Here is a 27,939-nt window from a genome sequence, read left to right as displayed (position 1 = left end):
CCTCCTCATATCCTCCCTCTGTCATTGTCCATGCCAGTCATATCTCATGAGGATTTGGGTCTTTTAATAGCACTCATGAGAGTTAGGAAATTGGAAAAGGCTGTTCCTGTTCATCTTGGGAGTCTTTTTAATCTTGAAGAAAGTAAAAAGGGCTTTAGAGATCCCCTTCTTTTAGCATGATGGGTTAACTGCCTTCTTTTTTCCATGAAAGTCATAAGGGTAAATGGTAGTGATAGAAAATGATTAATCTTAAACCCATGAGAATATAAGTCTTGGAATCAGAGGGTTATCATGCAAAATTTGGTTTTGTCATTTAGTAATTATTTAACCTTGATTAAATTCATTTCATTTCACTTGGGTGTGGTGGCACATGCCTATAATCCCAGGGGTAAGGCAGGAAGATTTCTAGTCCGAGACCAGCCTGAGCAATTCAGCCAGGCTCTAAGCAATTTAGTAAGACCCTTATCTCAAGACAAAAAGGGTTGAGAATATAGCTCAGTGGTAAAGCACCCCTGGGTTCAATCCCCAGTACCAAAAAATTAAAAATGGTATTTGACCTGGATGTGGCTTAGTGGTAAAGCACATGCTTAAGGAGACCTGGGTGTAATCCCCAACTACCAGAAAAAAAAAAAAAAAAAAGAAAGAAAGAAAAAAAAAAAAGATGGTATATGGAGAAAGTTTAGTCTGGTCAATGTTTGTGGGTTAGTTGGGCTTTATTTTCTAATTGTTAATACAATTTACCTTTATATGTATAAATGAGTAGTTTTTCTGGCAGCAGTCTCATGGGTCCTTCATAGCGCAGACTTATTTCTTTGACTAAACCTCTGTACTTTATAAATTGATAAACTTAAAGTAAGGAAGGACCTGTTGATGGGTCAATTTGAACAACTAGCTTTGGTTTCACTCCCCTGTGATTTCAGCATAACATGATCCTTTACTTGATGACAAGTTGACCATTTGGGTAGCATTTGTTTCTTTGCAAGAAGTTCCTCTTTGACATCTATATTTTTTGGAATTAAAGGGAATCTGTCCTGGCAGTTTTCAAACCATCTTCACTGAGTTCTTCAGAGGAACCTAAGGGCCAGTTCTGGAAAGATGGAAAGATCTAAGGACAGAGCCCAGGACCTTCCACCTAAGCTGTCCTGTTTTGATCCCTTTTATTCTTTTCAAAATCTTCTTAAAATTTTTTTTTTATTTGTCAATGGATCTTTTATTTTATTTTTTTTATTTATTTATATGTGGTGCTGAGTATTGAACCCAGGGCCTCACACATGCCAGGCAAGTGCTCTACCATTGAGCCACATCACTAGCCTTTTTTTAGTGTATTGTTTAGAAAAAGGGTCTTGCTGAGTTGCTTAGGGCCTCATTAAGTTGCTGAGATTGGCTTTGAACTCGAGATCCTCCTGCCTCAGTCTCCCAAGCCACTGGGATTACAGGTGTGAGCCACTGTGCACAACTTGATCCCTTTTATATTTTAGGTTCTAAATAAAATGAGAGGATTATGCACCTAAAAATGCTAGAAATCACTGATTTGGCTAACCTTTGTCCCATTTCTTTGAAGATAAGGAACTTGAGGTCCAGCTTTTGGGACTGAAGGTCACTCCTGGAGATGGGAGATTTGATGAACCCAAGCTCACTGATCTCTCCCTCAGTGCCAGTGTGTCTCCACCTTATCATAGTCCCTCCTATGCTGGTATAACTTTAATTATTCTGAGTCCCAGGAGAAAATAAGATTTATATTTAGTTTTTTTAATGACTATCTTTCCTTCATAAGAAAAAAACTGACCTGAGTATAGTGGCACACATCTGTAATCCCAGCTACTCAGGAGGCAGGAGAATCCCAAATTTGAGGTCAGCAACCTGAGCTATCTAGTGAGACCCTTTCTCCCACTGCCCACTCCCCACAAAAAAAAGTGCTGGGGTGTAATTTAGTAGCAGAGCACTTGTGTAATGTTCATGCACCCCTGGATTCTGTCTCCAGTACTGGGGAAAAATGCTCTTCAGATCTCTCTGGTTAACTTCCTCTTTTTTTACTTCTCTGTAACATTTTAGTGGTGAATTTGTTCCAGAAGAAAATACATTGCCTAAACTTTGGGAGTTTCCATTTTCCCTTTTTTGGCCTTGTGTTCCTGCTCTATTTGAGGGCATACAAGCAAGTCATGGCTCAGAAACTCTGTTTTCTGGCCTAAGAAAAATTTGAGACACTATTATTATTCCCCAGATGATTTTTGTATCCTCCATCAGCTGCCTCACAGCTGTGCATTAATGAGCAGTTGCAAGATTAAATTCCATATGTGAGAAAAAAGAGACTGGACCAGAAGAAAATCTGGGAAGGGAATTGAGATGAGATTTTAATTACAGAGATTTCATTGAAAAAAAATTTCCCCTCAAATTGGATCTTCAAAATGAGCCCCCGTCCCAATAGATGCCCTTCACAGTTTATATCAGAATAATGCCAGTTGTTCTAAGTGCCTTTGAGGAAAGTCTGAAGGCTGAATCCTGGTGGAACACTGAATTCAGAAGTACTTAAACCTCAATAGCTGGGCATGGTGGCATGTGCCTGTTGTTCCAGTTTCAGGCTGGATAGGAGGATCATTGAGCCTAGGAGTTGGAGACCAGATTATGTAATAAAGGGCGATCCCATCTAAAACAAAACAAACAAAAATTGCTGAGGTTCAGAGTATCTTAGCACTCAGAGTACAAAATGTAAGTACCAAGCACCAAACTAGGAAGGAGCAGTGGCATAGAGCATTTGTCCCTGTGCACCAACTATTTAGCAAGTACCTCCTTAGAAATAAAGGACTGCGGCTGGAGTTGTGACTCAGTGCTCCAGCACTTGCCTGGCATGTGTGAGGCCCTGGGTTCAATACTTAGCACCACATATAAATAAATAAAAGATCCATTGACAACTAAAAAATAAAAAAATAAAAAAAAGAAATAAGGGACTGGAATATTTCCCTGGGAATTTCAAAACAGGATTCAAAACAGCCATTGGTATATACACCTGGTCTTCATATGCCTCAGTGCTAGAAAGATAGGGCTCAAGATAAAAACTATTTTAATCTTTTAAAAATCCTTGTTTCTGTTAGTACAGTAAAGGGAGGGGAACCTCAGCGTGTTTACTCATCTAACCACAATGTAAATACCTTGCCTTGGAGAACAATTAACTAACTATGATCCTGTCTGCTGATTGGCTCTGGCTTTCATATATTGTATTATTGCTGTAATATACTGTAGATGATTGTTCAAGGGATGTGGAAAACTGAAGTTCAAGGACCATTCTAAGTTTCTGTTTGGCTATAGTCCACTCTTTCTGAATTTCCACTTTGAAGCAATCTCTTAGACAGATAGAGCTGTAAGTGGGAAAAAATAGATGGAAATTCATCAAAGCACTATTAGTAGATATCTTTTATAGTCATAGCTTTAATATAATACCATGTGTGGGCAAACATGTCCTAAATGTGTGTGCCTAGTTTCAACCTCTCTGAGCTCTAGATGTTTGCATCTACTGTTATCACCAAATGAATGTTTTATTTAACATGACTGACACTGAACTCTTGGTCTTCCCAGGTACTGAATTTGTTTCAAAATTCCCCATTCCAGGGATGGAGATGTAGCTTAGTGGTAGAGTGCTTGCCAAGCATAAGCAAGGCATAAGGCCCTGGGTTTGATCCCCAACACTGCAAGAAAAAAAAAATAAAAAATAAAAAGACTCGCCCATCTCAGTTAACATTATTTCCATTGAATCAGTTGCCAGAGACCTGGAAATTATTCTTTTTTTTTTTGGTACAGGGGATTGAACCCAGGGGTACTTAAGCACTGAGCCACATCCCCAGCCCTTTTTATACATTTTATTTGCAGGCAGAGTCTCACTGAGTTGCTTAGGACCTCACTAAGTTGCTGAGGCTGGTTTTGAACTCTGGATCCTCTTGCCTCAGCCTCCCCAGCTGCTGGGATTATAGGTGTGCACTACCACATCCAACCTGGAAATCATTCTAGACCTCTTTCCTCTTCTTCCTTTCCTCATTACATTACTATTGATTCTACCTCTGAAATACATTTCAAATCTATTCACTTTTCTTTGTCTCAGTACTGCCATCCTGGGTCAAGCGCATCTCAACACTAATGTCACCTCCCTTCTTAGCAATTACCAGTCCATTTTCCACTGTCCAGAGCACTGTTTTGAAAATATTAATTGGATCAATGACCATCCAGTGTACCTAGGATTAAATTCGAAATCCTTAGCATGACCTGCAAAGCTCTACCCAGTCCACCCCAGCATCCCAGCCTCATCTCCTGCCCTTGCCCTTTCTCAATGTGCTTCAGCAACACTGGAGTTCTTTGTATACCTAATTCACATGTGACACTTTCTTTCCTTGAGGCCCGTATGTGTGCTATTTTCCTGTGCCTGGAATGCTTTCCCACGTCTTTTTGCCTTGCTAACTCCTTCTGATCCAACTTTAGGGCACAGCCTAAAGGTCATTTCTTCAACAAGGATTTCTTTTTCTTTCTTTCTTTTTTTTGATTATATATTTAGGTGACAGATAATAATTGTATATTTGTGGGGTACAATATGATATTTAAATATATGAATACAATGTAGAACAGATCAGAATGATTACCATATTGAGGGTTTCCTTGACCTCCTCCCCCTTTCTCAGTTTTGTTCTTTTATTAAATTGTTTAATAATGCTCCAGTCTTTGAAGGACTAATCAGTCTCTGCACCTGTGATAACATACATGTGTATGTGTGTATGTGCACATGTGTTTTTGTGTTTTAATGTCTAAACTATAAGCTCTCTGAGGTCAGATATTATGTCTGTTTTAGTTATTTTTTTCAATACTTTTTCTTTAGTGCTTGGAACATAGTAGGCACCAGTAAATATTTCTTGAATGAAACTTTGGATGTTTTGAATTTCTCTGAAATGGAGAAAGGGAGATGCAGAATAGTTTGTATATTGTCATGTTTGTGTTTTTTTTTTAATTTGTACAATCTGGATATTAATCCTTTATTAGGTGTATGAGTTCAACTATTTTCTTTCTTTGCATCTACTGTTATCACCAAATGAATGTTTTATTTAACATGGCTGACATTCCACTCTGTTCGTAGTGTCCTTTGTTGCACATAAATTTTTCATTTTGTTGAAGTTCAATATATTTATTTATTTTTCTTCTTCTTCTTTCTTTCTTCTTCTTCTTCTTTTTTTTTTTGGACTCTGCTTGGGATTGAACCCAATACACATTCAATATGCTAGCACTCTACTACTAAGCATAGCTCTTTTTAAATTTTATTCATTTTGAGACAGAGTTTTTCTAAGTTGCTGAGGCTGGACTTGAACTTGTAAGCTTCCTGCCTCAGTCTCCCAAATTGCTGGGATTACAGAGTGCATCACCAAACCTGGCTTATTTTTTCCTTTTGTTTGCTGTGCTTTTGGTGTTATATCTGGGAAGTCATTGCCAAATCCAAAGTTGTAAGCTTTTTTTTTTCTCTGTTTTCTACTAGGATTTTTAAAGTTTTAGATCTTACATTTAGGTCTCTGATCAATTGTTTACTTAATTTTTGTACATGGCATAAGGTAAGGATTCAACTTCATTTTTTTTTTAATTTGCACGTGGATATCTATTTTTCCCGGCACCATTTATTAAAAAAGACTGTCCTCCTTTTAAACGGTTGGGATATCCTTTGAAAATCGTTTGTCTGTATATGTGACGGTTTATTTCTGGGCTTAGCTATTCTGTTTTCCTATGTATTAGTCTTCATGCCAGTATAACACTGTTTTGTTTTGTTTAATTTTGGTAAAATATAAAGTGCGTGTGTGTGTGTGTGTGTGTGTGTGTGTGTGTGTGTTTCTCCTGTTCTTTTTTTAGTGGGATACTTATTACCAGAAACAATCATTTTACTTCCCAAAAGGTTTCTTTATGCCAAAAGAGACATCTTGCCCGGAACGGTGTTGCACTCCTGTAATACCAGTAACTTAGGAGGCTGAGGCAGGAGGAACACAATTTAAAAGCCATCCTTCAGCAACTTAGTGAGGCCCTGCCTCACAAAGTAAGAAGGATTGGGGATGCAGCTCAGTGGTGAAGCACCCTTGGGTTCAATCCACAATATTAAAAAAAAAAAGAAAATGACAAAACAGGGACTTAAACCCCAGACATTGTGCTTTATCCAGTTTTCTAGCAATGACCTCATCCACATGAATTTTTCTGTTATGTGAGAGCAGCTGAATGTACCAGCCCCAGGAAGTGAGGGCTGCTTTCAATAGAGATGCAGAAGTGTTTTTCTTAAAAATTGAAACAGTAAAGATATAAAGATATAATTTGAGGACATTTTCTCTTTTCTCCCTTTTCTAAAGGTACCAGAAAGCAGCTGAAGAGGCCAACATGGAAAAGAAGAAAAGTGTAAGTACTCACAAGTCCTGGGGTACATGAAACTTCATGAGCAAAGCCTATGTGGCCAAGCCACCTGCAGCTCTGTGGGGCTTGTGTGCCATGTCAGCTGAGCTGGACATTTGCGCTAACTGGTCCGATTCATGAACCATTTGCCCAGGAGAACTTGGCTCAGGTGCAGGGAATCTTGTTTTTTTTTTTTTTTTTTTTTAACTGAGATTCTCCTTCTGGACCACTTTTTCTTTCTTGTGCTGAGTGAAGGATATGAAGCCAGTGCTTTGCCTGAGGTTCTCACTTCTGCAAAAGTGAGAACATAGGGTTTCCTAGGCTGCCCTACCTTTTTCCATATCAAACAACCAGAATTTCTATATCTATGCATTTAAATGGTAGAAGGTATGCAGCTGTTATTGTCCTCTGATTCTTTGTTTAGAGTGATCTTCTTGACCTAATCTAGTAAACAGGATCCATCAAAGACAAACATCTCCAAAATAAGCTCCCTGCCAGTACCCATTGTCTACTCTCCATGCTTGCAAACTTCCAGCTGGGTTGGATAATATATTTCTTTGAAATCTTACTTAATCTCTTGTTTTGTTTTGCCTTGCTTTATGTTTTTTGAGATGGGGTCTTGGTATGTTGCCCAGGCTAAAGTTCATGATCTCTAGTGATCCTCCTGCCCCAGCCTCCCAAGTAGATGGCTGCCATACCTGGCCCCTTGATTTAATCTCCTGAGGAATAAGCCTCACATATTTGAGCAAGAATTCTTTAATTTAGCTGGGCCTTACAAAAATATCCTCATGGCAGTTTTTAATACCTAGTCTATTTAAATTAGTATACAACGTGCCCCTATCAATATGTTCTCTCTAAGGAAGTTACAGTGACCAGCTCTTTGGCTTAATTTCCCTGTAATTTGAAAAGGAATCTCCTCTGGTACATTATATGAAAAAAGCTACCATTATTTCACTAGTTGCTGGTTTCTTCTATCATTCTCTTTCCTGCCTTTTCCCCTTCCTCCTTCTTTCACTCATTCATTTAACAAGTTTTCATAGAGCACCTACTACATTCCAAGCACTGTTTTAGGTGCTAAGACTATAAACTTTATCTCCTCCCTCATGGAGTTTACATTCTACTGGGAGACACAGATGACAGAGGAGTTGTGTCAAGTAGTGACACAACAGTGACAGTGCTGTACAGCAGCAGAGATGGATAGAGTTTAGGTGTCGCCCCCTGATGAAGTGGCATTTGGGCGGAGATCTGAGGACATGAGCCAGGGGGAAGAAATATTTGAACAGAAGGAACAACATGTGCAGATGCCCAGAGGCAAAAGCAGTCTTGGTCTATTTGAGGACTAGGAAGAGAAAAGTTTATGTGGGGTCGTTGGGAGGACTGGACCTTCACTCTGAAGGAAAGGAGGCCTTTAGAGGGTTTGTGTGCACAAGACCGATGTGATCTGACTTCAAATCTACAAAGAGAAAGAAACTGTAGAGGAGCAATGGCAAAAGCATGGAGACCAAATAAGAGATAATAGTGATGATTAAGGAAAGAAACGATAAGATGGCTTGGACTGGATTAATAGTGGTGTAGGTGATAAGAAGTGGTCAGGATTTATACTGAAGGTAGAAAGAGAAAAAAAAATGGCAACAATGTTTTTGGCCCAAACACCATTAAATTTAAATTAAACTGGCATTAATTGAGATGGGGAAGACTGCAGTAAAAGCAGGTTTGGAGCAGGGAAGTTTAAGCTCAGTTTTGGGAATGTTAAATGTGAACTCCTTTATTAATGCACCCAAGTGGAAATGCCAAGTATGAACTTGGATATACAAATCTGGCATTGGAAGAGATCCTGGCCAGGGATAAACTGGATGTACCTACTTGGGCATGTTGTTGTATGCCTGCAATTCCAGCTACTTCAGGGGGCTAAGGCGGAGGATCACCAGTTTGAGGCCATCCTGGTCAATTTTAGCAAGATCTTGTCTCAAATAAGATTTTAAAAGGGCTGGGGTTGTACTTCAGTGGTAGAGCACTTGAACTTGGCATGGGTTCAATCTCCAATACCATAAAAAAAAAAAAAAAAAAAGAGGAAGGGAGAGAGAAATGATGTATCCAAGTATCAAATTAATGGTACTTAAGTGAGATACATTGAGACCCTGTCTCAAAAATAAAAAAACTAAAAAGGACTGGGGATATGACTCAGTGGTAAAGTGCCCCTGGGTTAAATCTCTGATACCCAAGACAAATAGGTAGATACATAAATAGATAGGCAGGCTAAGGGATATATGTCACTCAGTAGTTAAGCACCCTTAGGGTCAATCCCCATTATCACCAAAAAAAAAAAATTTACAGAGGTAATTAGTAATCTTGGTTGGAGCTACTTCAGAGGTGTTTTGGTAGTAGAACTAAAGAACAAATGGAAATAAAGAAGTGGAAATAGCAACTAGAGCCTTCAAAACCCTTCACTGTGAAATAAAAGGTATAGCCCAAGTCAGATTTATTATTTTTTTTTGTTAACTTTTTATTTTGCAATTTGGATTTAGAGTAATTGAAATGGAGCTCTCATATACCTTTATCTTGCTTCCCCTAATGTTAACATCTTACATACCTATGGTACCTTTCTCAAAACCAAATAATAATGATAACATTGGTATAATGCTATTATCTAAACTACAGACTATCTCAAAACCAAATAATAATAATAACATTGGTATAATGCTATTATCTAAACTACAGACTTTATTCAACTTTTATCAGTTTTTCACTCATGACAGAGGATTCTTTTTCCTTCTGAAGAACAAAGGGAAATGTTCACATAGATTTATAAAGTGATTGACCAGGTTAAAGAATACCTACATTTTACCATGAAAAGTAAGTTAGAGAAACATTCAAAAGCAAATGAATGGGCTGGGGATATAGCTCAGTTCATAAAGTGTTTGCCTGTCAAGCACAAGGCCCTGGGTTCAATCCTCAGTACCACAAAAAGAAAAAAAAAAAGCAAATGGATAAATTTTCTCTTTTAGCAAATAGTGGAATTGGGTTACATGATATCCTGGATTATCAGAAATGTACTCCTTTCCCCTTCCTCTTCTATTTAATCCGAAAACATAGAAGCATAGACCAGTAATACCACCATTAGTTAAATCTTCAGATCTATTTCAAGCATGGAATGTGCCACATTTTGAAAATCTGTGTCACATGATCACTGAACTCCATAATATTATCTACCACTTTTCTGAGAAGCTCTCAGCATAGGAGTTTATTCCCTTCTTAGAGGTTGTACATCCAGGTAGTCCATATTTCCAACCCCACTGCTATATCCTACCAAATGTCTTCCTGCTTTTAAAATGAAGGTGTGCCTGCCAAGATTCCAATATGATAGCTCCTTTAACCCAGCCTCTTAATTTTACAGGTGGAATAATTGAAACCCAAAGAAAGGAAGGGGCTTATCCAAGGTCATACATCTCAGAGTGACAGAGCTTTGACTCGTCCCAGTTCCAAGCCCGATGCTCCTGCAGGAAGGGCATTGTATCACATCTGCTCGGTGTAATATGGATTTAGACAGCCAATTATGATCTGGAGGCAGCATCAAGATTCTTAGGCTTGCTGGGTGCTGGAGAAAAGAGGCTGTGCTAGTGTTGGGACCAATGTGGTATTTGAGAACTTCTAAGCTTCTTGACTTCCCAGCACCTTTTCTAGGAAAATACTTAGGAAAATGATACAAATGATGTCAGCTAGAATTTCACCTTCTCGTTGTCGTTTTTGCGTGGTGTTGGTGATACAACCCAGAGCCTCCTGCATGCTAAACAAGCATTCTACCACTGAGCTACACCCCAGTCCAGAATTTTCACCTTATTTTGTGCCCCTTGCCCCTACCCTGTAGAGCAAGTAGAAAGAATGATAAGAGGCTATAACCCAAGTTCAGGACTTGGGAGATGACTGGGCAATGTGGTTGATCATGGTTGATCACCATTGTGAGGTGTGGCTGGAGGGGTAGGAAGGGCCACTCATTTAAAAATTGTCGCTACTTACTGGATGCCTACTTGTATCAAATACTATATGACATATGTTAACACAGGTTCATTTGTTCTCCATAGTATCCTTGTATTGTAATTTCCAGAAACTAAGAAACTTATCCAAGGTCACCTAGCTGACTGGAGGTATATTACACAAATAATACATGTTCACTGTGGATAATACAAAGAAAAAGAAGAAAATATAAATAATAATCTGTAGTCCATTAGTCAATGATAACTCAGGCCTCTCAGTCTAGTATTCTTTTCACTGTGTTGCTTTTAACTTTTGCTTTTGTTATATAACTTCTTTTCTTCTCCATCTTTGCTTGCCTCAGGTTCTGAGGACATGGACAACTGCCATGACCTGGGCAGCAGTCCCAGGAGTGATTTAAGGGTATGGGGCTTTAATGCTGTCAGACCACATTACCAGTCCTTCCCCTTTGTGTCCACACCACATACCTTCACCCCTGCCTCAGTACTCTTGAACTTGTATCCATAGCAGCAGCTTTTAATAAAAGAGCATATTTAGGGGGCTGGGTTGTGACTCAGTGGCAGAGTGCTTGCTTAGCATGTGTGATGCTCTGGTTTGATTCTCAGCACCACATATAAATAAATGAGTAAAATAAAGGTCTATCAACATCTAATTTTTTTTTTTTTTAAAGAGCATATTTATTCCTTCTGAAATGCTCCCTAAGGGGTTGTCCTCCACCCAGTTCTTGTTTGGGACACTGCTGGTACTCCTCCACCCAAATCCCTCTCTTCCTGCTTAACACAAGTAAAATAGAAATGATAGTTTTCGTACTGCTTAAAGTAACATTAAAATTTTTAATATTCTGTGAAAACTATTTTTGGTGATGTGAAGGTGATGTATCATTTGTTTTTGCATTCAGTGTTTTTATTATTATTATTATTATTCCAGGGATTGAACCCAGGGGCACTTTACCATCGAGCCACATCCCCAGCCCTTTTTATTTTATATTTTGAGACAGGGTGTGGCTAAATTGGCATTCACTGTTTATTATATCATGAATACGTGTTTATGATAAAAAGAAAATACAAGTGCCATAATCCATTGTCCAAAGATAAACTGTTAATATCCTGATGTTGTTTCTTTCAGACTACTTTTCTATGCTCATATTTACAAATATATGTACATATTATAAAATATGATCCTGCTGACTTACTTTTTTTTATTCAAAAGTATCTTATGAGATAGGCATGGTGACTTTTGCCTGTAATTCCAGTGACTGGAAAGGCTGAGGCAGTAGGATTACAAGTTTAAGGCCAGCCTTGACAACCTAGTGAGAACCTGTTTCAAAATAAGAAATAAAAAGAACCAGGGATGTTGCTCAGTGGTTAAGCACTTCTGGGTTCAATCCCAAGTACCCGCCCCCAAAAAATATCTGTGGGTATCAATAAATACACTTTGATCCCATGATATGTATCCAAAAAAAGTAGTGTCTACTTACCGTGGCAAAATGCTGCTGCCAGCCTTGTCTGAGCCATATCTTCAGCCCTTTTTATGTTTTATTTTGAGACAGGGTCTCAGTAAGTTGCTTAGGGCCTCACTAACTTGCTGAACCTGGCTTTGAGTTTTCCATTCTCCTGCCTCAGCCTCCCAAACTGCTGGGATTGCCCACTCCCAGCCTGCACTACCACTCCCAGCTGCTCCTCTGCCTCCCAGGACTCCTTTGTGAGCGTGGTAGGCTCTCAGATAGGGGGTCATAGAACCAAAAAATGCTACTGACAGTGAAGCACCCACTTCTGGAGCTGTATCGCCCCCCAACACCATTATTTGTTTATTAGATGTGGTTATTGCTATGTTGTCCAGGTTGGTATGGAACTCCTAGGCTCAAACCATCCTCCTGCCTCAGCCTCCTGAGTGCTGGGATTACAGGTTTACATTGAGATTCCACACTCAGCAGGAGCCATTTAAAAATTCTCAACAAAACCCTTTCATGTGGAGCCTGGGGATATAGCTCAGTTGGTAGAGTGCTTTCCTAGCATGCATAAGGCCCTAGGTTCAAACCCAATACCACCAAAACAAAAACATTTCTCATGCTTCTTTTGTCTCTGATCCATCCATACTTCTTCCAGTAAATCATTCTGTAAGCTACAATTTAAACACTAGGATCAAGTAATTGTTCTATAACTTTATTTTTTCAAGCCTGATGCTACTTGATGGAGTAGCTCTCAGTGTATTCAGAAGAGTAATAGGGTGAGAGACTTAATTCCCAATATAGCTGCTAATCCCGTTTAATTCCCTGAAGTCTTTCAGTCCTACATTGTTTGTCCTTTCTTTCTTCGTTGAAAGCCTGGGGAGTCACAGACTACAGGAATGGAGAGTAAGAAGGTACTAGAGGTCACAGTTTGTTGGGAAGGTGGTATTCAGTTTATTTAGGAGAATTTTCAAAGTATGGGGTATTTAATTTTATTTTAACAAGCACATTTCCTCTATTATTCTACAATAGCAGACTATTTCCAGGTTGTTTTCAGTCTGTTTTATATGTATAAATTCCATTTTCAGCCTAGGTAAAGGTAATTCTCTTAGAGCTGTAAATGCATGTTCCTTGATTATGAGACAGGATGGTAGTTGTATTTTCTTATGAAGTCTACATGTTTTGTTATCCAAGAATCTGTAAATTAGTGAATTTTCTAATAACTAAGAATTTAGACATGGATAAACATGTAGAGAGCAGGAAGAGAGGATTATATTCTTATATAAAAGTAAAATTTGAGGGCTGGCATAACTCAGAGTACTTGCCTAGTATGTGCAAGGCCGAGGGTTCAATCCCCAGGACCATACACACACACACACACTGTTTCTATGCATGTAAATTATGTCAGGTGTAACTAAATATCATTTATGCAAATACTTTAAAAATCTGGTGACATCTTTAGTTTTCTATAAATAGTTTCAGTCCTCAATGCTGCCATCCATTATTACTGGTATTTCTATACTGTGTTTTTCTTATTTAAAAAAAAAAAAAACAGAATTCATCACATAATTTCGTGGCATAATTTCTTGAACTATTATAAATGCATAGTTACAATATTTAAAGTACCTAGTATTTTTCTTTTTCTTTCTTGCTTTCCCCATGAATCTTGATAAAAACCTCTTGTCTCCTATGGAACTATCATTAGGTCCGGGCTGTCTTTTCTTCTCATTTTGTCCTTATAAGGCTATCCTGTTTTATCACTTCCTGCTTCAGCTCCCGACTTTTTCTCTTTCCTTCTCCCTGCCCTGGGGTGGATGCTTGCTCCATGTGGCAGGGCTGTAACTGTTCACAGCTGTCTGAAAGGGCTGTGGACTAGGAGCAGCTTAGAGTTTTAACTTTCATTTTATGAAGAACAGAATTTGTCTGTTTCAGCAGGCAAGTTATAACTGGCATTTACTTCTTGCTCTTCTAGAACTCTGAAAATCTCCCCCAGCACTTTAGAAAGGGTACACTGACTGTGTTAAAGAAGAAGTGGGAGAATCCAGTACCGGGAGCAGAATCGCACACAGACCCTCTGCGAAACAGCAGCACTGAGGTTAGACACAGAGTCAATCACCCTCCTGCTGAAGTGACAAGCAACTCTACTTCTGGAGTTGACCACGACGAACAGTCCCAGTCCAGGCGGAGATTTGGATCACGTCCTGAAGCCCTTACTCAGCGCCGGTATCCCCGCTCCGAGGACAGTGAGGATCTTAAAGACCACACAACAGAAAGCAAAAAAATGGAAAATTGTCTGGGAGAGACCAGGCATGAAATAGAGAGATCTGAAGTCAGTGAAAACATAGAAGCTTCAGGCAAAATAGAAAAATACAATGTTCCACTGAACAGGCTTAAGATGATGTTTGAGAAAGGCGAACCAACTCAAACCAAGGTAAGAAGTGGGCAGATTTAAAACTTGAGAAAGTCAGATCTGTTAGTAACAACGCTGTTTAACTAATCTGAACAGTTGGAGTAGAGTTGAATTCGTGGTCAATATGTTTTTTTGATTGAAGGTAAATGAGTTCATAAAAAGTCTCAAATTATTTACATTGATGCTAAGATTTGTGAGTCTCTGACCCTATTTCATATTAAATCAAGCTCACACTGGGATTTAAGTTGATATCTAGAAATGAAGAAAGTTAGATACTGATTGGATTCTGTGTTTTTGTACACTTGCCCTTTTAATTTGTCTTCCTGTGTGCCTTTTGTCGTTTGTAGCCTTGGGGGTGGAATTATTGCTGAATCGCTCTCTGCTTAGACACAGCTGCAGACTGAGTGTTAAGGCCAGAGTTTAAAATTAAGACTAAGGCTTAGTTGTCTCTTTGCTAACTGAATCCCTTCTCCTCAACTTCCTCATCTGTGCCTTCCAACAAGTGTTTTCTATCAGCTAAAATCCTCTCCCAGGAAAAAATCAATGAAGATAGCCAGGCTAGCTGTAGCTTTCAGAGTTTTGACTTGCAAATGCATGGGGTTGCATTTTCCTACAACTGCTAATGAAATTTGATCCTTCTTGTGGATTGCAGACTGAGTCCCCAGAGGGAATTACTTAACTAGAAAATGAGTTGCATATGCTGGTGACTTATAACACAATCCAGGGGCTGAAGAGCTGGTAAATTTTTCCAGTTTTCTCATACTTTCCTACATATCTGGCTTTGTGCACAGAATTGGTTTGTTACAACAGTCATTATAATGGGATAAACAGAGCTGAAGGGTAGCAAAGCCATCATTTACTTTATATTCCATTTAGATGGGAAAGCTGATTTGTTTGTTTTTTAGGCAAAATATTTGGCCCAAATTCCTGTATTTGTGAAGCAATAGTATGAAGCATTCTTTCAGAGATACCAGAAGAATTAGAAAACTCGTCTTGTCCTTATTTAGTTTGGTGTAACATTGTCAGTTCCTTCCCATAACTTGATGTCTCTGATGCCTTCCTGCCCAGGAAAGTTCTTGATTGTTTGGGGATCATGTTTGAAGTCCAAACCTACAGGTTTGTACAGCTTGAACACTTTTCTGTGCATGAGCTTTAGCTCTGCTGTAACGTCGAAACCACTTGGCAAGAGATGTAACTGCAAAGTAGTTTTATGACTTTTCTTAAACTCTTTTCTCTCAGTTTTTAGTCCCCTAGGCTTGCCAACTCCCTCTTTCCCCTTTATGGTCTTAATAATTTTTTTTTAAATTATTTAAATGGGAAGGAGAATTTTAAATGGAAGGAAAAAATGTCAGAAATCTTAGAGAGGAAGGGTCTTTGTTGTGACTCAAAGCACCATTGTAAGTCTCCTCCTAACAGACCCTGCTAGGGCTGGAACAGCTGATGTCATGCCAGTACACACAATGTAGATTCAGTGCAAAAGAGTCTGTGCATGTCAAAACTGGCCCAAGGTAGGAAATGACTGGGACTGCAGCAAACAAAAATGCTGATTATGTGTAAGGATCTGATGAGAGACTTTTCCCATAAATGTCTAGTAAAAGATGGGTCAGGACAAGCTTATTTCTTTATGTCTATTCAGAATGGAGAAGCCCCACTCCACTCCATATAAAGAGAGATTCTACAAGATCACTGATGGCACTGGGTAACCTGATAGCTAAACTTACAGGAAGAATGGAAGGGTTCTGAGATTTATCTGGCTTTTTAAGTTTGAGGTATTTGTATTTCTTTTTCTTCCTTCCCCTTCTCCTCCTCCTCCCCTTCCTCCTCCTCTTCCCCCTCTTCTTCTCTTCTCTTCCTCCCCTTCCTCCTCCTCCTTCTCCTTCTTCTCCTCTTTTTTTTTTTTTTTTTTTTTTTTAATTTCCTGATTAAATAGTATTTTCTTCTTAATGGACTGCTTAGAGAGTAGAAAGCATTGCTATTCTTGGTCTTTTGGTTTTTTTTGTTTGTTTGTTTTTTGTTTTTTTGGAGGTACCAGGGATTGAACTCAGGAGCCCTCAACCACTGAGCCACATCCCCAGCCCTATTTTGTATTTTATTTAGAGACAGGATCTCACTGAGTTGCTTAATGCCTCCCCATTGCTGAGTCTGGCTTGAACTCTTGATCCTCCTTTCTCAGCCTCCCAAGCTGCTGGGATTATAGGCATGTACTGCACCAGGATGCTATCCTTGGTTTTATAGCTGTTTCTAAACAAGCATCATTATCCATATTGGAAACAGTCTAGACTACTTTAAAAAGTTTTGTCCAGTATAGCAGCCAAACCATTAAGAAGTTTTGTCTACTTTAGATTGAGGAATAACTCATCAAAGGCTAAAGATATTGCTGACTGGTAGAGGGCTTGCCTAGCATGTGTGAGGTCCAGGGGTTCAATCCCCAGTATTGTAAACAACAACAACAACAAAAAAAAAAAAAAAAAAAGAAAAGGAAAAAAAAGGAATAATTAATCAGTTTGAAACTAGATGTGGTTATCGTTAATATAATTTCAGCTTTAACATGGATATGGCTTTAATCAGGAAGCTGCATATTTGAATCTTTGGAAGGAAATCCTGAGAAGTATGGTAGCAATCATTATAGAGAAGCAATACTATACAAGTAAGATTGTATATTTTAGAGCTCACAAATTAGTACTTCAGCATGTCAAATTAATATATTGGATACAAATTATGTGCATCTTTGATTCCATAATTGAATTTTAGAGAATGAAACTGCATCTTAACTTGCTAAGCAGGGTCAGAAAATACATAGGACATGGAAATACATGTTTTAATATCTCATCCTCCTTAATCTTTTTGTCATATTTATTTATAAGAGGTGAAGTTAACTGGCCTGATTACCACTTTTTTTTTTTTTTAATTCCAGAGATTGAACCCAGAGGTTCTTAAACACTGAGTCACATCCCTAGCCCTTTTTATTTTTCATTTTGAGACAAGGTCTTGCTAAGTTGCTGAGTCCTCAAACTTGCAATCTTCCTGCCTCAGCCTCCTGAGTCACTGGGATTACAGGCATGCACCAATACACCTGACTTCAATTTCCACTTTTTACCTCTTTTGCTCCCTTATATCTGAGATGGCTTCTGTTCTTATCCATTTCTCTTCCCTTCTTGTCTGTTTCCACAACTTCAAGAGGTGAATACCAAAAACAGATTCTAATCTTGAACTCTTAACCCAGGCTTTAGTCCTGCCAGATTGTCTGCCAGATCAGACATCTCTTTGTGAATACCTCTTAAGTCCTCTGATTCAAGAAGGCTAAAAAAGAATTTATTGTTTTCCTAGCAAAAACCTGCTTTGCCCCTAGTGTCCCTTAAAGCTTCACCATTCACCCAGTTTCCGGATTTATAAAATCATAGAACCAGTTCTTCCTTGTGTTCTCTAGCCCATGGTCAATTACTTTCTAAGTCCTCTTAAGTCTCATCCTCTGGAACCATCTTGCCTAAATATTTCTGCAATCTCATTTGGCATCTTATTTCTTCTTATTCATTCTTCTCACTCTTGCTATTTGTTTCTCTAAACATAGTTTAAAATGTGTTACTGCCTTGATCAGAAATTGTTGATGTCTCAGAATTAATTTCTATCTAATATTCTGGTCTTTCACAGTATGAGCTCAGTATACCTTTCTAGTCTTATAGACAGTCTTGTACTTGAACCATGGACTATTCCTCATTCTCTAAATCTCATACCCATTACCCAATTGCTACCCTTTGAATCTTATTCCTAAAGGCCTATGAAGCCTGTGAGGCCTACTTCAGATCCTCCAAGATGAAATTAACTTCTCTCTTGTACAAAATTTTCTTTTCCCTTTTCTTTGAAACTTATGTCAAATTTTCTTTTCTTTTGTTAAAATATTTTAGTTGTAGATGGACATAATAATTTTATTTTATTATGTGGTGCTGAAACTCTAACCCAGTGCCTCACATGTGCCAGGCAAGTGTTCTACCTCTGGGCCACAACCACAGCCCATGTCATATTTTCTTTAATAGTCATGTTTGAATTTTTACACTTCCTAGTCTTTAATTTCTTTCAAAGTGAGGATATTTTTATTCCCCAGTGGTTAGCACAGTGACTTATTTAATAAGAGAAAGAAAAGAAACTTAGAACTCAAATAGCTCATAAATAATGAGAATTGGCTTAAGGTTATTCATCACATGTTCTCTACCTTTGATGAAAAGATAGGTTATTCATAACATGTTTTAGTTGAATGCAATGGTTCTAATTCCTGTGGGTGAACAAAATGGATTAATATAACGTATAATCATTAATAGGAAAAAGAAATGCCACCAGAACATATACTGAAAATGGTTTAGCGTTCCGAATTTCCTGTAGGTGTTGATTTGGGTTTTAGATAGCTGTAATTATTCTTGGCATCCTTTTATGAAAAAGTTGACTCAGCAGCTCATTATAATTAATGTTCATTTATTGTCAAATTGACATCCGAATACATAATTTGGAGACCAGGATGTGGTTAGTCAAAAATTAAGTACTTCAGCCAGGCACTGTGGCACGATGGCCTCATTGCTCACGCCTGTAATCCCAGTGACTCAAAAGGCTGAGGTAGGAGGGTTGCAAGTTCAAGGCCAGCCTCAGTGACTGCCAGTTCTCCGCAAGAACCTGTCCCAAAGTAAAAAGTAAAATGACTGAGGATGATGATGTAGCTCAGTGGTAAAATACCCCTGAATTCAATCCCTATTCCCCCATCTCCCTCACAATTAAGTACCCCTTCTTCCATTCCATGAATGATCAGATAGAGAAGAGAGCATGTTAAAGGCTCCTTAAGCCTCTGCTCTTTCTATTTAGTTCCTTACATTTGGTCCACACAAATTCTACATAGGAGACTAGAGACCAAGTATTTGAATGGTGTATTTCTTTATAACCTATTTAAATTATTAAAATTTTCCCTTGGACCAAGATTAAACCAATTAAGCATAATGTGAGAACATAAAATTGGAATATGAATAGCTCTGATACTTTTCTGTTGAGAGTGGTGCTAGGAATCAAAACCAGGGCCTTGTGGGCTGGGGATATGGCTCAGTTGGTAGAGTGCTTGCCTTGCAAGCACAAGGCCCTGGGTTCAATCCCCAGCACCACAAAACAAAACAAAACAAAAAACAAAAACAAAACAGGGCCTTGCACCTGCTAGGCCAGCACTGTAGCACTAAGCTACACCTCCAGCCCTGACCCTTGATTCTTTCTACACCTCCAGCCCTGACCCTTGATTCTTTCCCACGGATGACTACTGCTTCTTTCGTGCAGTGTTTCTATCCTCTGAGAAAGAATTTAGATAAAGAAAGGACGACAGGAAAGAAGAGAGAATGCCTCTTCTCCAAAAGTCCTAAAACATATTCTCAGTCTTCACAGTTTCACAGGAGTTAGTAAGAGAAGCTTATCCATAAGTGAGTAATAGAATTAAAACATTTTTTATTTCTCCCTTTTTTCTTTTTCCAATATTCATGGCATATTTTAATGCTTCCAGATAGTCATATTTTAATTGGTTTTAACTTTTTTTAATATTACCAAAGTAAAAGAGTGCATTCAGTGAAGTATCCAAAATAAAAATGGAGTTTCCCTTACTTTCTCTCCCTTTTCACTTGTTTGCTGCTTCTCTCCCTTTAGAGTCCCTAACCTCTCCATGTCCCTCAGAATTTCTATTTTTCTTATCTCCAAGCTCATATGTATGTGTCCCATCAAAATGCCAACAAAAGCTTCACTTGTTGCATGAGATTGAAACCATCCCTGAGGGCCTGGGGCATGTAGCTCAGTGGCAGAGCTCTGCACGTGTGCAGTACTGGGTTCAATCTCCAGCACCAAAGAACAGCAACAAAAAACCAAGACCATCCTTAAATAAGATTTTGTGATTTTTTTTCTTGTAAATTTCTGAAAATGACACTTAGTATTTTATTTAGTTTGACACAACACTTGTACATAATAGTCTACATGTGTCAATATAGTAGAGCGAGCCCTTGAGAAAATAAGGCAACTAAGCTGAAATCTGATCTGTGTTCATCAGACACTATCCATAGCCAATTAATCTATAGTCTGTATCAAAGAAACAATTTATGTATACCTTCTTGATGAATGGGTAGGTGTCAGTCTATAGGAAAGTCCTAGATTGTTGTAAAAATGATACATAACCTTTTTTTGTTGTGCTAAAACCCTGGAATGAACTGTTATCCATAACATTTTATCTGCCCCTCTTTTGAGTTATAATTGCATATGTTCTCTGATCTACTCAATGGTATTGTAATAAAATTTTTCTTCTACTTTTCTAACATCTTAAATAAATTATTTAGTAGCATATTCCAAGAAGAATACAATTCTGAGAATGTTCATAATTGATATTAATTGAATAGTTTTAAGATAATTTTAAGATAGGTTTAGGGAGGAAAGGACTTTTGAAGAAAGGCTTGAATAAGTATCAGCATTGCTGTGGTTCTGATAAACTGTCATCCTAACATAGAGCTTATTAACAAATCATAAATCTTATGTGGATCTAACACTTAATCTCCAGTAGACACATTGCTACTGCTTTTAATATGTATAACTGATTTTGCATATTATTATTGAGCATACATAAGAATTATCCTTTTTTTTCTTCCCTTTTTAAAAAAAATTTAAAGGTGTTTTTTTTTTTTGGGGGGGGGGGGATTGAACCCAGGAGGAGCATTCTACCCCTATGGTACATTCCCTGCCCTATTTAATTATACTGGAAATAAAACCCAGGAATGCTCTACCACTACATCCCCAGCCCATTTTTATTTTGAAACAGGGTCTTTTCTTTTTTGGTTTCAATTTTTTTTTTTTTTTTCCAGCAATTCTCCATGATAAAACAGAAGCAATGATCATTGCCAGGGTGACCTTGATCTTATTTTATTTTTGAGACAGGGTCTTGCTGTGTTGCCCAGGTATGCCATGAGCTTGCAAATCCTTCTGCCTCAGCCTCCTGGGTAGCTGGGATTACAGGTGTGTGCCACCATGCCTGGTATTTTTTTATTTTTCTATCAGTGCTTTCTTTATATATCATATTAAAACTAATTTTTTGCTAGTTTAATATTTCACCTATTGCTTACAGCTTCTTCTGTGTTGTCAAAATGTAAATAAGACTACTCTGTGGGACCTGAGGTTGTAGCTCAATGGTAAAGCATTTGCCTTGCATGTGAGGCATTGGGTTCGATTCTTAGCACTGCATATAAATAAATTAATTAAATAAAGGTCCATCAGCAACTAAAAAAATATTTTTAAAAAAAGACTTCTCTTAGTGTTATTTTAACTGACTTCCCTCTATAGCAGTACATTTCTTGTAAAGACAATATGCCAGTATAAAGTTTATTATACTATTTATTTTGATTTTTTTGGTACTGGGAATTGAACCCAGGGAACTTTACCTGAACTACATCTTCAACTCTTTTTTATTTTTTATTTTGAGACAGGTTCTCACTAAGTTGCCCAGGCTGGCTTTGAACTTTTGTTCGTCCTGCCTCAGTCTCCCAATATTACTCTTTTTTTCTTTTTTTTTCTTTTTTTTTTTTTTACAGTTCTGGGGATTGAACCCAGGGCCTTGTGCTTGCAAGGCAAGCACTCTACTAACTGAGCTATATACCCAGCCCCAGTATTACTCTTTCTTAATGTCCCTGAGTAATTTTTTTTTTTTTTTTTTTTTTTTTTGGTGCTGAGGATTGAACCCAGGGCTTTGTGCATGTAAGGCAAGCACTCTACCAACTGAGCTACATCCCAGCCTAGTAGTTCTTTTTTTATAGACTGCATTTTGATTCATTATACACAATGAGGTACAACGTTTTGTTTCTATGGTTGTACACAATGTGGAGTCAACCATTCGTGTAATCATGCATGTACCCTGAGTAATTCTTATGTCTTTTTTGGTAAGAGAATAATGGATCCAGGTGCAAAGATACCAGTCAAGGAATTCTGATACTTCTCACTATTTCTTGCTCTGAATGCCAGTCCTTGATGTGTCAACTAGAGACCAGTCACCTCTTCTCTGCTTACTTTCATGTCAACTACTTATTGATTTCTAACTAATTTTATTATAATAAAACATGTTGAAAAGCAATATGAAGAAGTGGAATATTCCCTATGCATGTTGGCTATGTTAGATTTGTGGGGGCCAAAAAGACTTTATCTGCTTCTGCCCCCCAAATGTCATCACCTTTGCTTCCTGCTGTTGGACTCAGTCCTGGATTAGACAACATAGATGTATTTCCAGGTGACTATATGGCAGAGTCATTTCCTCTAGCCTTCTAACACATTGATGAGTTACAACAGAGAAAACTCCCTACTAAGATTGTTGCCATGTAAATCCTAGAATGGGAAGGGACTTATGAGGCTATTTAACACAGCTCACTGCTCTCAGAACTTTAAAACACAATTTTATAGATGGAAAGAGTGCAGGTTAGAGAAGTTAACTGATCTGCCCATTGTCGTGTGGCTCATTAATATCAGAACAACGATTGAAATTGTGTAGTACCCTTTCTCTCCTCTAACACTATCTTCATGGATATTATAATAACTGTTTATTGTTTAGAAGCAGCTGGTCATGGTCCTACATAACTTTGAAATTAAGGAAATTGGGAAATATTGAAAGCATATCAATAACTGTATTCTCAAAAGCATTAGCTCTTTATCTTCCCACATGTTTAAGGGAATGAAAAACATCTGGACAATGATGTGAAGAAATACATTGGAATGCAAGAAATCTGCACTAAAACTCTGGAGTTAGAAGCTTGTGGATTTGGGAGCTTTGTTTTTCTTATCACGTAGATTAGTCATCTGAATACAACATACAGAGTAAACCAGAAAAGGAGAAAGAGCCAAGTGAACCAGGAGAAAAGCATAATCTTTACCAATTGTGAACAAGACTCTTGATCCTTTTTGGTTGTTAACATTGCATTACTGGTTTTTATGTGGTTTTAATCACTGTGCGCTTGGTGTTTTGTGATCCTTATTTTTGGTATGGTCTTTTTATCATAGGCCTCATGTATCTTCTGTGCTGTTATCCTTTCATGATAATATGATATTTCAAGATACTGTTTAGTCAATCCCCAATAATTAGATTCTTATCTAGATGTTGTAAGGAATCCCACAAAAACCATGCCGGACACGGGAAATCACATAAGGGAGTTTATTAAGCAAACAGAGTGTCTCCCAGCAGGGTAAGAAAGAAAATGAGAGGAAAAGAAAGGGAAAGAGAAAGGGCGCATGCTAGGGAGAGTGGAAAGCTAGGAGGAGAAAGAAAGTGAGTCCGGGGGAGAGAAAAGCAAGAGAGAAAAGATGGCAGGGAAGCTACCGTGAAGCAGTTGAATTCCCCCGGGCTAACAGGGGACCAATAATGGAGAAGGATTCTTGCAAGTTGACTGATGAACCAATAGCTAGCTAGGATGTTCACAGATTGACAGTAGTTGGCAGGCGGGGAAATGGCTGCTAGGAAAGGGCGGGGAGAGCAGCTTTGTACATTACAGATGCAATAGAAAACTCTAAGCATCTTGGCAGAAGTATTTTGTTTTTATTTTCTTTGGGCTGTATTCAGAAGATATAACTTATAAAATATTCTTCTTCCATATTTTCAGCTTCTTCTCAAAGATTATACTATTTTATAATACCCAGAACAACCTAAGCACATACTCCCAAAAGCTTTATCAGCATTTGGTTTTATAAATTTTATTTATTTAATTTTTTTTTTTTAGTTGTTGATGGACCTCATTTTAATTTATTTATTTATAAGTGGTGCTAAGACTCGAACCCAGTACCTCACACATTGCTAGGCAAGCACTCTACCACTGAGCCACAACCTCAAACCAATTTCATTTATATATATTAACAGATATGAAGTGCTACTTCTCCTTCCTATTGACTAATTGACTGCAGTGCTAGGGATCAAACCTAGGGCCTTCCCACTAAGCTACACCCCAGTCCCCTTCTTTTTCTTTTTTCTTAACTGTAAGACTGACCCATAATTTTAGAAGAATAGTTGGGAATACAGAAAAGATAAAGAAATCCTACCACCTAGAAATAAGTGCTGCTTCTATGTGTATTGTTTTATATAATAGGGTCTGTAGGATTTTTTTGGTTTTGTTTTTGTTTTGGTACCAGGGATTGAACCTAGGGGTACTTAACCACTGAGCCACACGCCCAGCTCTTTTTGTATTTTATTTAGACACAGGGTCTTGCTAAGTTGCTTAGGGCCTCACTAAGTTGCTGAGGCTAGCTTTGAACTTGCGATTCTCCTGCCTCAGCCTCCCAAGCGCTTGCACTGGGATTACAGGTGTGTGCTACCATGCCTGGCTAGCTCTGTTTTTTCTAAGAGAGTCCCTGAAGAAGGAAATTTTTCTCTCTTAATACTTCGAGAAATTTCATCTATACCCCTTAAGCCCTATGCTTAGTTCAGCAAAACTTAACTTTTCTCCAACAGCCACCTGTGGGGGTCCTCTCTGCCATGTCCCATGTGGATGAGAAAAGGGTTAACTGCCAGAGGATGATGTTGGTTATATCACTCAGTTACCCAAAAACTTATCTACTCAATAAACACACAAGAGCCAATACTCTTTATATGCGAGGGGGCATGACGTGTCTGGCCATACCAGCTATGGCCTCTTAACAACAACAACTCGCCCAACTCTCTTTTATTTATAATATACAGGTAAAGGGGGCAAGGACTGGGAGGAGTTTCTTCTGTGATGGACAGGTAGGGTGGAGTTAGGGGAGCCATTCTCTTAGGGGGAATATTCCAGAAGGGACAGGGAACTGCACCCACACAGCACCATATACTTCCCAGCAGTTCCTAAAGCCAGGCATCTGCGTCCCATGACTAAACCTAATTTGATTCTGCTAAATAAGGATGGCTTCCCACAGCCACCCTTCCTCTACCCTTGACTTTGGAAGGATAAGAGTCTGAAGGAAGAGTAGAGTTGAAAGACTGAAGGAAGCGGCATAGAGAGGAAAGGGGTTCTGTAAAATAAAATGTTGAAAATCAGCTTTAAAGATAATGTTTTTTTTGAAAATTGGGGTAGAAATGGTAGGAATTCCTGCTTTGTTGTTTATTTAGAACTTAATGTACTTAAAAAAAATTTTTTTCCAGAAAAAAGAAATTTCATAGACAACTGGTTAAAAGCCCCAGACTCATCCTCTTATTGATACATGTTGGTGTTTTTGATTTATGGAGTCAGAATATTTAAGGGGCATTCACGCTAATAAGAATTACAGTCAGCTGACAGGAAAGAGGACTTGTGGGTTGGGGCACAGCCAAGCTTTTAGGAAATTCCAGAAAGTCTTAAAATATTTGGTCTTTTCTCTCTTTTAACAGGTTATGATAACTTAAGCTCCCTCAAGTGTCTGAGTAAAAAGGGCTGAAATGAACTATGAGTCTGTTATAGAGGTATATTTTGGTATTAAAATTCCTGGTGTGTGTGAGTGTGCATGGGTGTGCACACAGGGTTTTGTTTTGGTTTAGGTTTTTGTTTTGTTTTACTTTTTTATTTCCTTGAGAAATATTGGAGGAAACCCCTCCTTCTTCCTGCACTTCAGATTACCACTTGTTAAATGAGGATTGTAAGTTTAATTTTAAACACATTTGAGATCTTGTTATTCTTACTGTTTGAGTTGTCTGGAGCTGAAAATGTAGTGAAAGTAATGCTCAGTGCTTCACCTAGGGTTTCATTAAAACTGTCTCATGGGCTGGGGTTGTAGCTCACTGGTAGAGCGCTTGCCTAGCGCATGTGAGGCTCTGGGTTTGATCCTCAGCACCAAATTTATTTTAAAAATAAATAAATTAAATAAATGTATTTTAAAAAAAAGAAAACGGTCTCATCCCAGAGCTGTATTTCTCTTCAGAACCACAGTCAGTACAACTCTGATTTCCAGAGACATTTCTCCCAGTGTACTTTTCTCCAGATGGTTTTGTTCATCCTCTTCTTTAATATTTAAAATAATTCTGACTATTGGCACTCCTGTGGATCAGGCTTTAAAAAAATATATTTGAAGGCCCTTGTTTAACCCAGAGTTTAAATAAAAAGTTAACAAAGATGGCAAATTTTATGTAGCTAAAACCAAATAGTCTCAGCCCAGACAGGTATTTGTTTTGATTCTAAATGGGCTTACTCCCAGTAACACCAGTGCAGGGACCTCACACAAGACAGAGATGTATAATGAGAACTGAACCAAACTGAACTGTCTGCAGGATGCAACATGTAACACATATTCTTGGAATTGTATTTGAATTTTACCTTTGACAGAATATAAATGTCTGTGTTAACAATGCAGAACCCATTCCCTTTTCATGTTTTTTTTTTTTTCTTTAAGGATTATTTCCAGATATTCTCCCTTTTTTGAGTCCTGAAAATTCTAATTTTTGCAACTTTTCTAAGTGGTTTTCTTAAAGTGCAGCAACATTTGGAATAATCAGTGGAATTTATATAAATGATTTGTTTGATAGTCAATTTTCTGATACTATATCAAATACCTGAGATAATCGACTTACAAAGAAAAAAGGTTTAGTTTGGCTCACAGTTTTGAAGTTTCCATTCTGATCAGGCAGATCTATTTCTTTTAGTCCTTTGCTGAGGGGGGGCAGTACATCATAGTGGAAGTGTGTGGTGGAGCAAAACCACTCCTTTATAGCTGGAAAGCAAGAGAGAGGAAAGAGAGGCTGGGGTCCCACAATCTGCTCATGGCTGGGAGTTAAAGGTGGCTGTGAGGAGAAACCAGGGTTCCACAATCTCCTTTGATGGAACTTCCAATGACCTAAAACCTCCCATTAGACCTCACCTACCGATAGTGCTAACCTGGGGAACCACTTTCAACACATGGGCCTTTGGGAGACATTCTAGATCCAAACTATAGCAATGAGAAAATGAAAAGTATATTGAGAGTAAAACCAAAAATGTGGATAGAGGGTGTCTTGCCAGCCCTTTCTTTTCACCTTGTTGATGACCTTACTTTCAAATGGGGGTCTGCACCCCAAGTCAGAGTGTGCTTATAAGTCACATGTATGTTGTTAATGTTAGTGAGGCTGACCTCACTAACATGTATGATGTGGCAAGGTCAGGGTTGGTACAGCTTATTTTGGGTTTTGTTAAAAATAGATTCAAGCCGAGCATGGTGGTGCATGCCTATAATCCCAGCAGCTCAGGAGCCTGAGCAGGAGGATCTCAAGTTCAAAACCAGCCTCAGCAATTAAGCAAGGCTCTAAGCAACTTAGCAAGACCCTATGTAGCTCAGTGGTAGAGTGCCCTTGGATTCAATCCCCAGTATCACCAAAAACAAAAAGAATTACTAGTATAATTAGCAAAGTTGATTGAAGATATGTTAAATGTTTACTGAATTTGTAAAAAAACTATTCCTATTGGTGTTGTACAAACAAATTAATCCCCTGGCTCTCATTTCTTTCTTTCTTTTTTTTTTTTTTTTTTGTTTTTTAGTTGTAGATGGACACAATGCCTTTATTTTATTTATTTATTTTTATGTGGTGCTGAGGATCAAACCCAGTGCCTCACACGTACTAGGCAAGCACGCTACCACTAAGCTACAGCCCCAGCCCTTGGCTCTGATTTCTGAAACATGATTTCTGTCTTTGAGGGGAAGGGGAATGGTTAAAAAAAAATTATACAAGTGATAGTAAACCTTCTTGATATTTACCACTAAA

General features: G+C 38.2%; 1 protein-coding gene across 2 annotated transcripts in view; it reads left to right on the top strand.

Annotated features, from left to right (window-relative positions):
* The window catches only part of LIMA1 (LIM domain and actin binding 1), an 89,169-nt gene that overhangs the window by 35,520 nt on the left and 25,710 nt on the right, over positions 1-27,939 (top strand). For both annotated transcript variants that reach the window (XM_079139778.1, XM_079139777.1), the window contains exons 3-4: positions 6,354-6,399; positions 13,803-14,261. In XM_079139778.1, coding sequence (XP_078995904.1) covers positions 6,354-6,399; positions 13,803-14,261 — 505 coding nt within the window. The remainder of the gene's footprint in view (positions 1-6,353; positions 6,400-13,802; positions 14,262-27,939) is intronic.

Source organism: Sciurus vulgaris (genome assembly GCF_902686455.1).
Source record: "Sciurus vulgaris genome assembly, chromosome: 5".
In the NCBI taxonomy this organism is placed as follows: Eukaryota; Metazoa; Chordata; class Mammalia; order Rodentia; family Sciuridae; genus Sciurus; species Sciurus vulgaris.
This window is presented reverse-complemented; position numbering and strand designations above follow the sequence as displayed.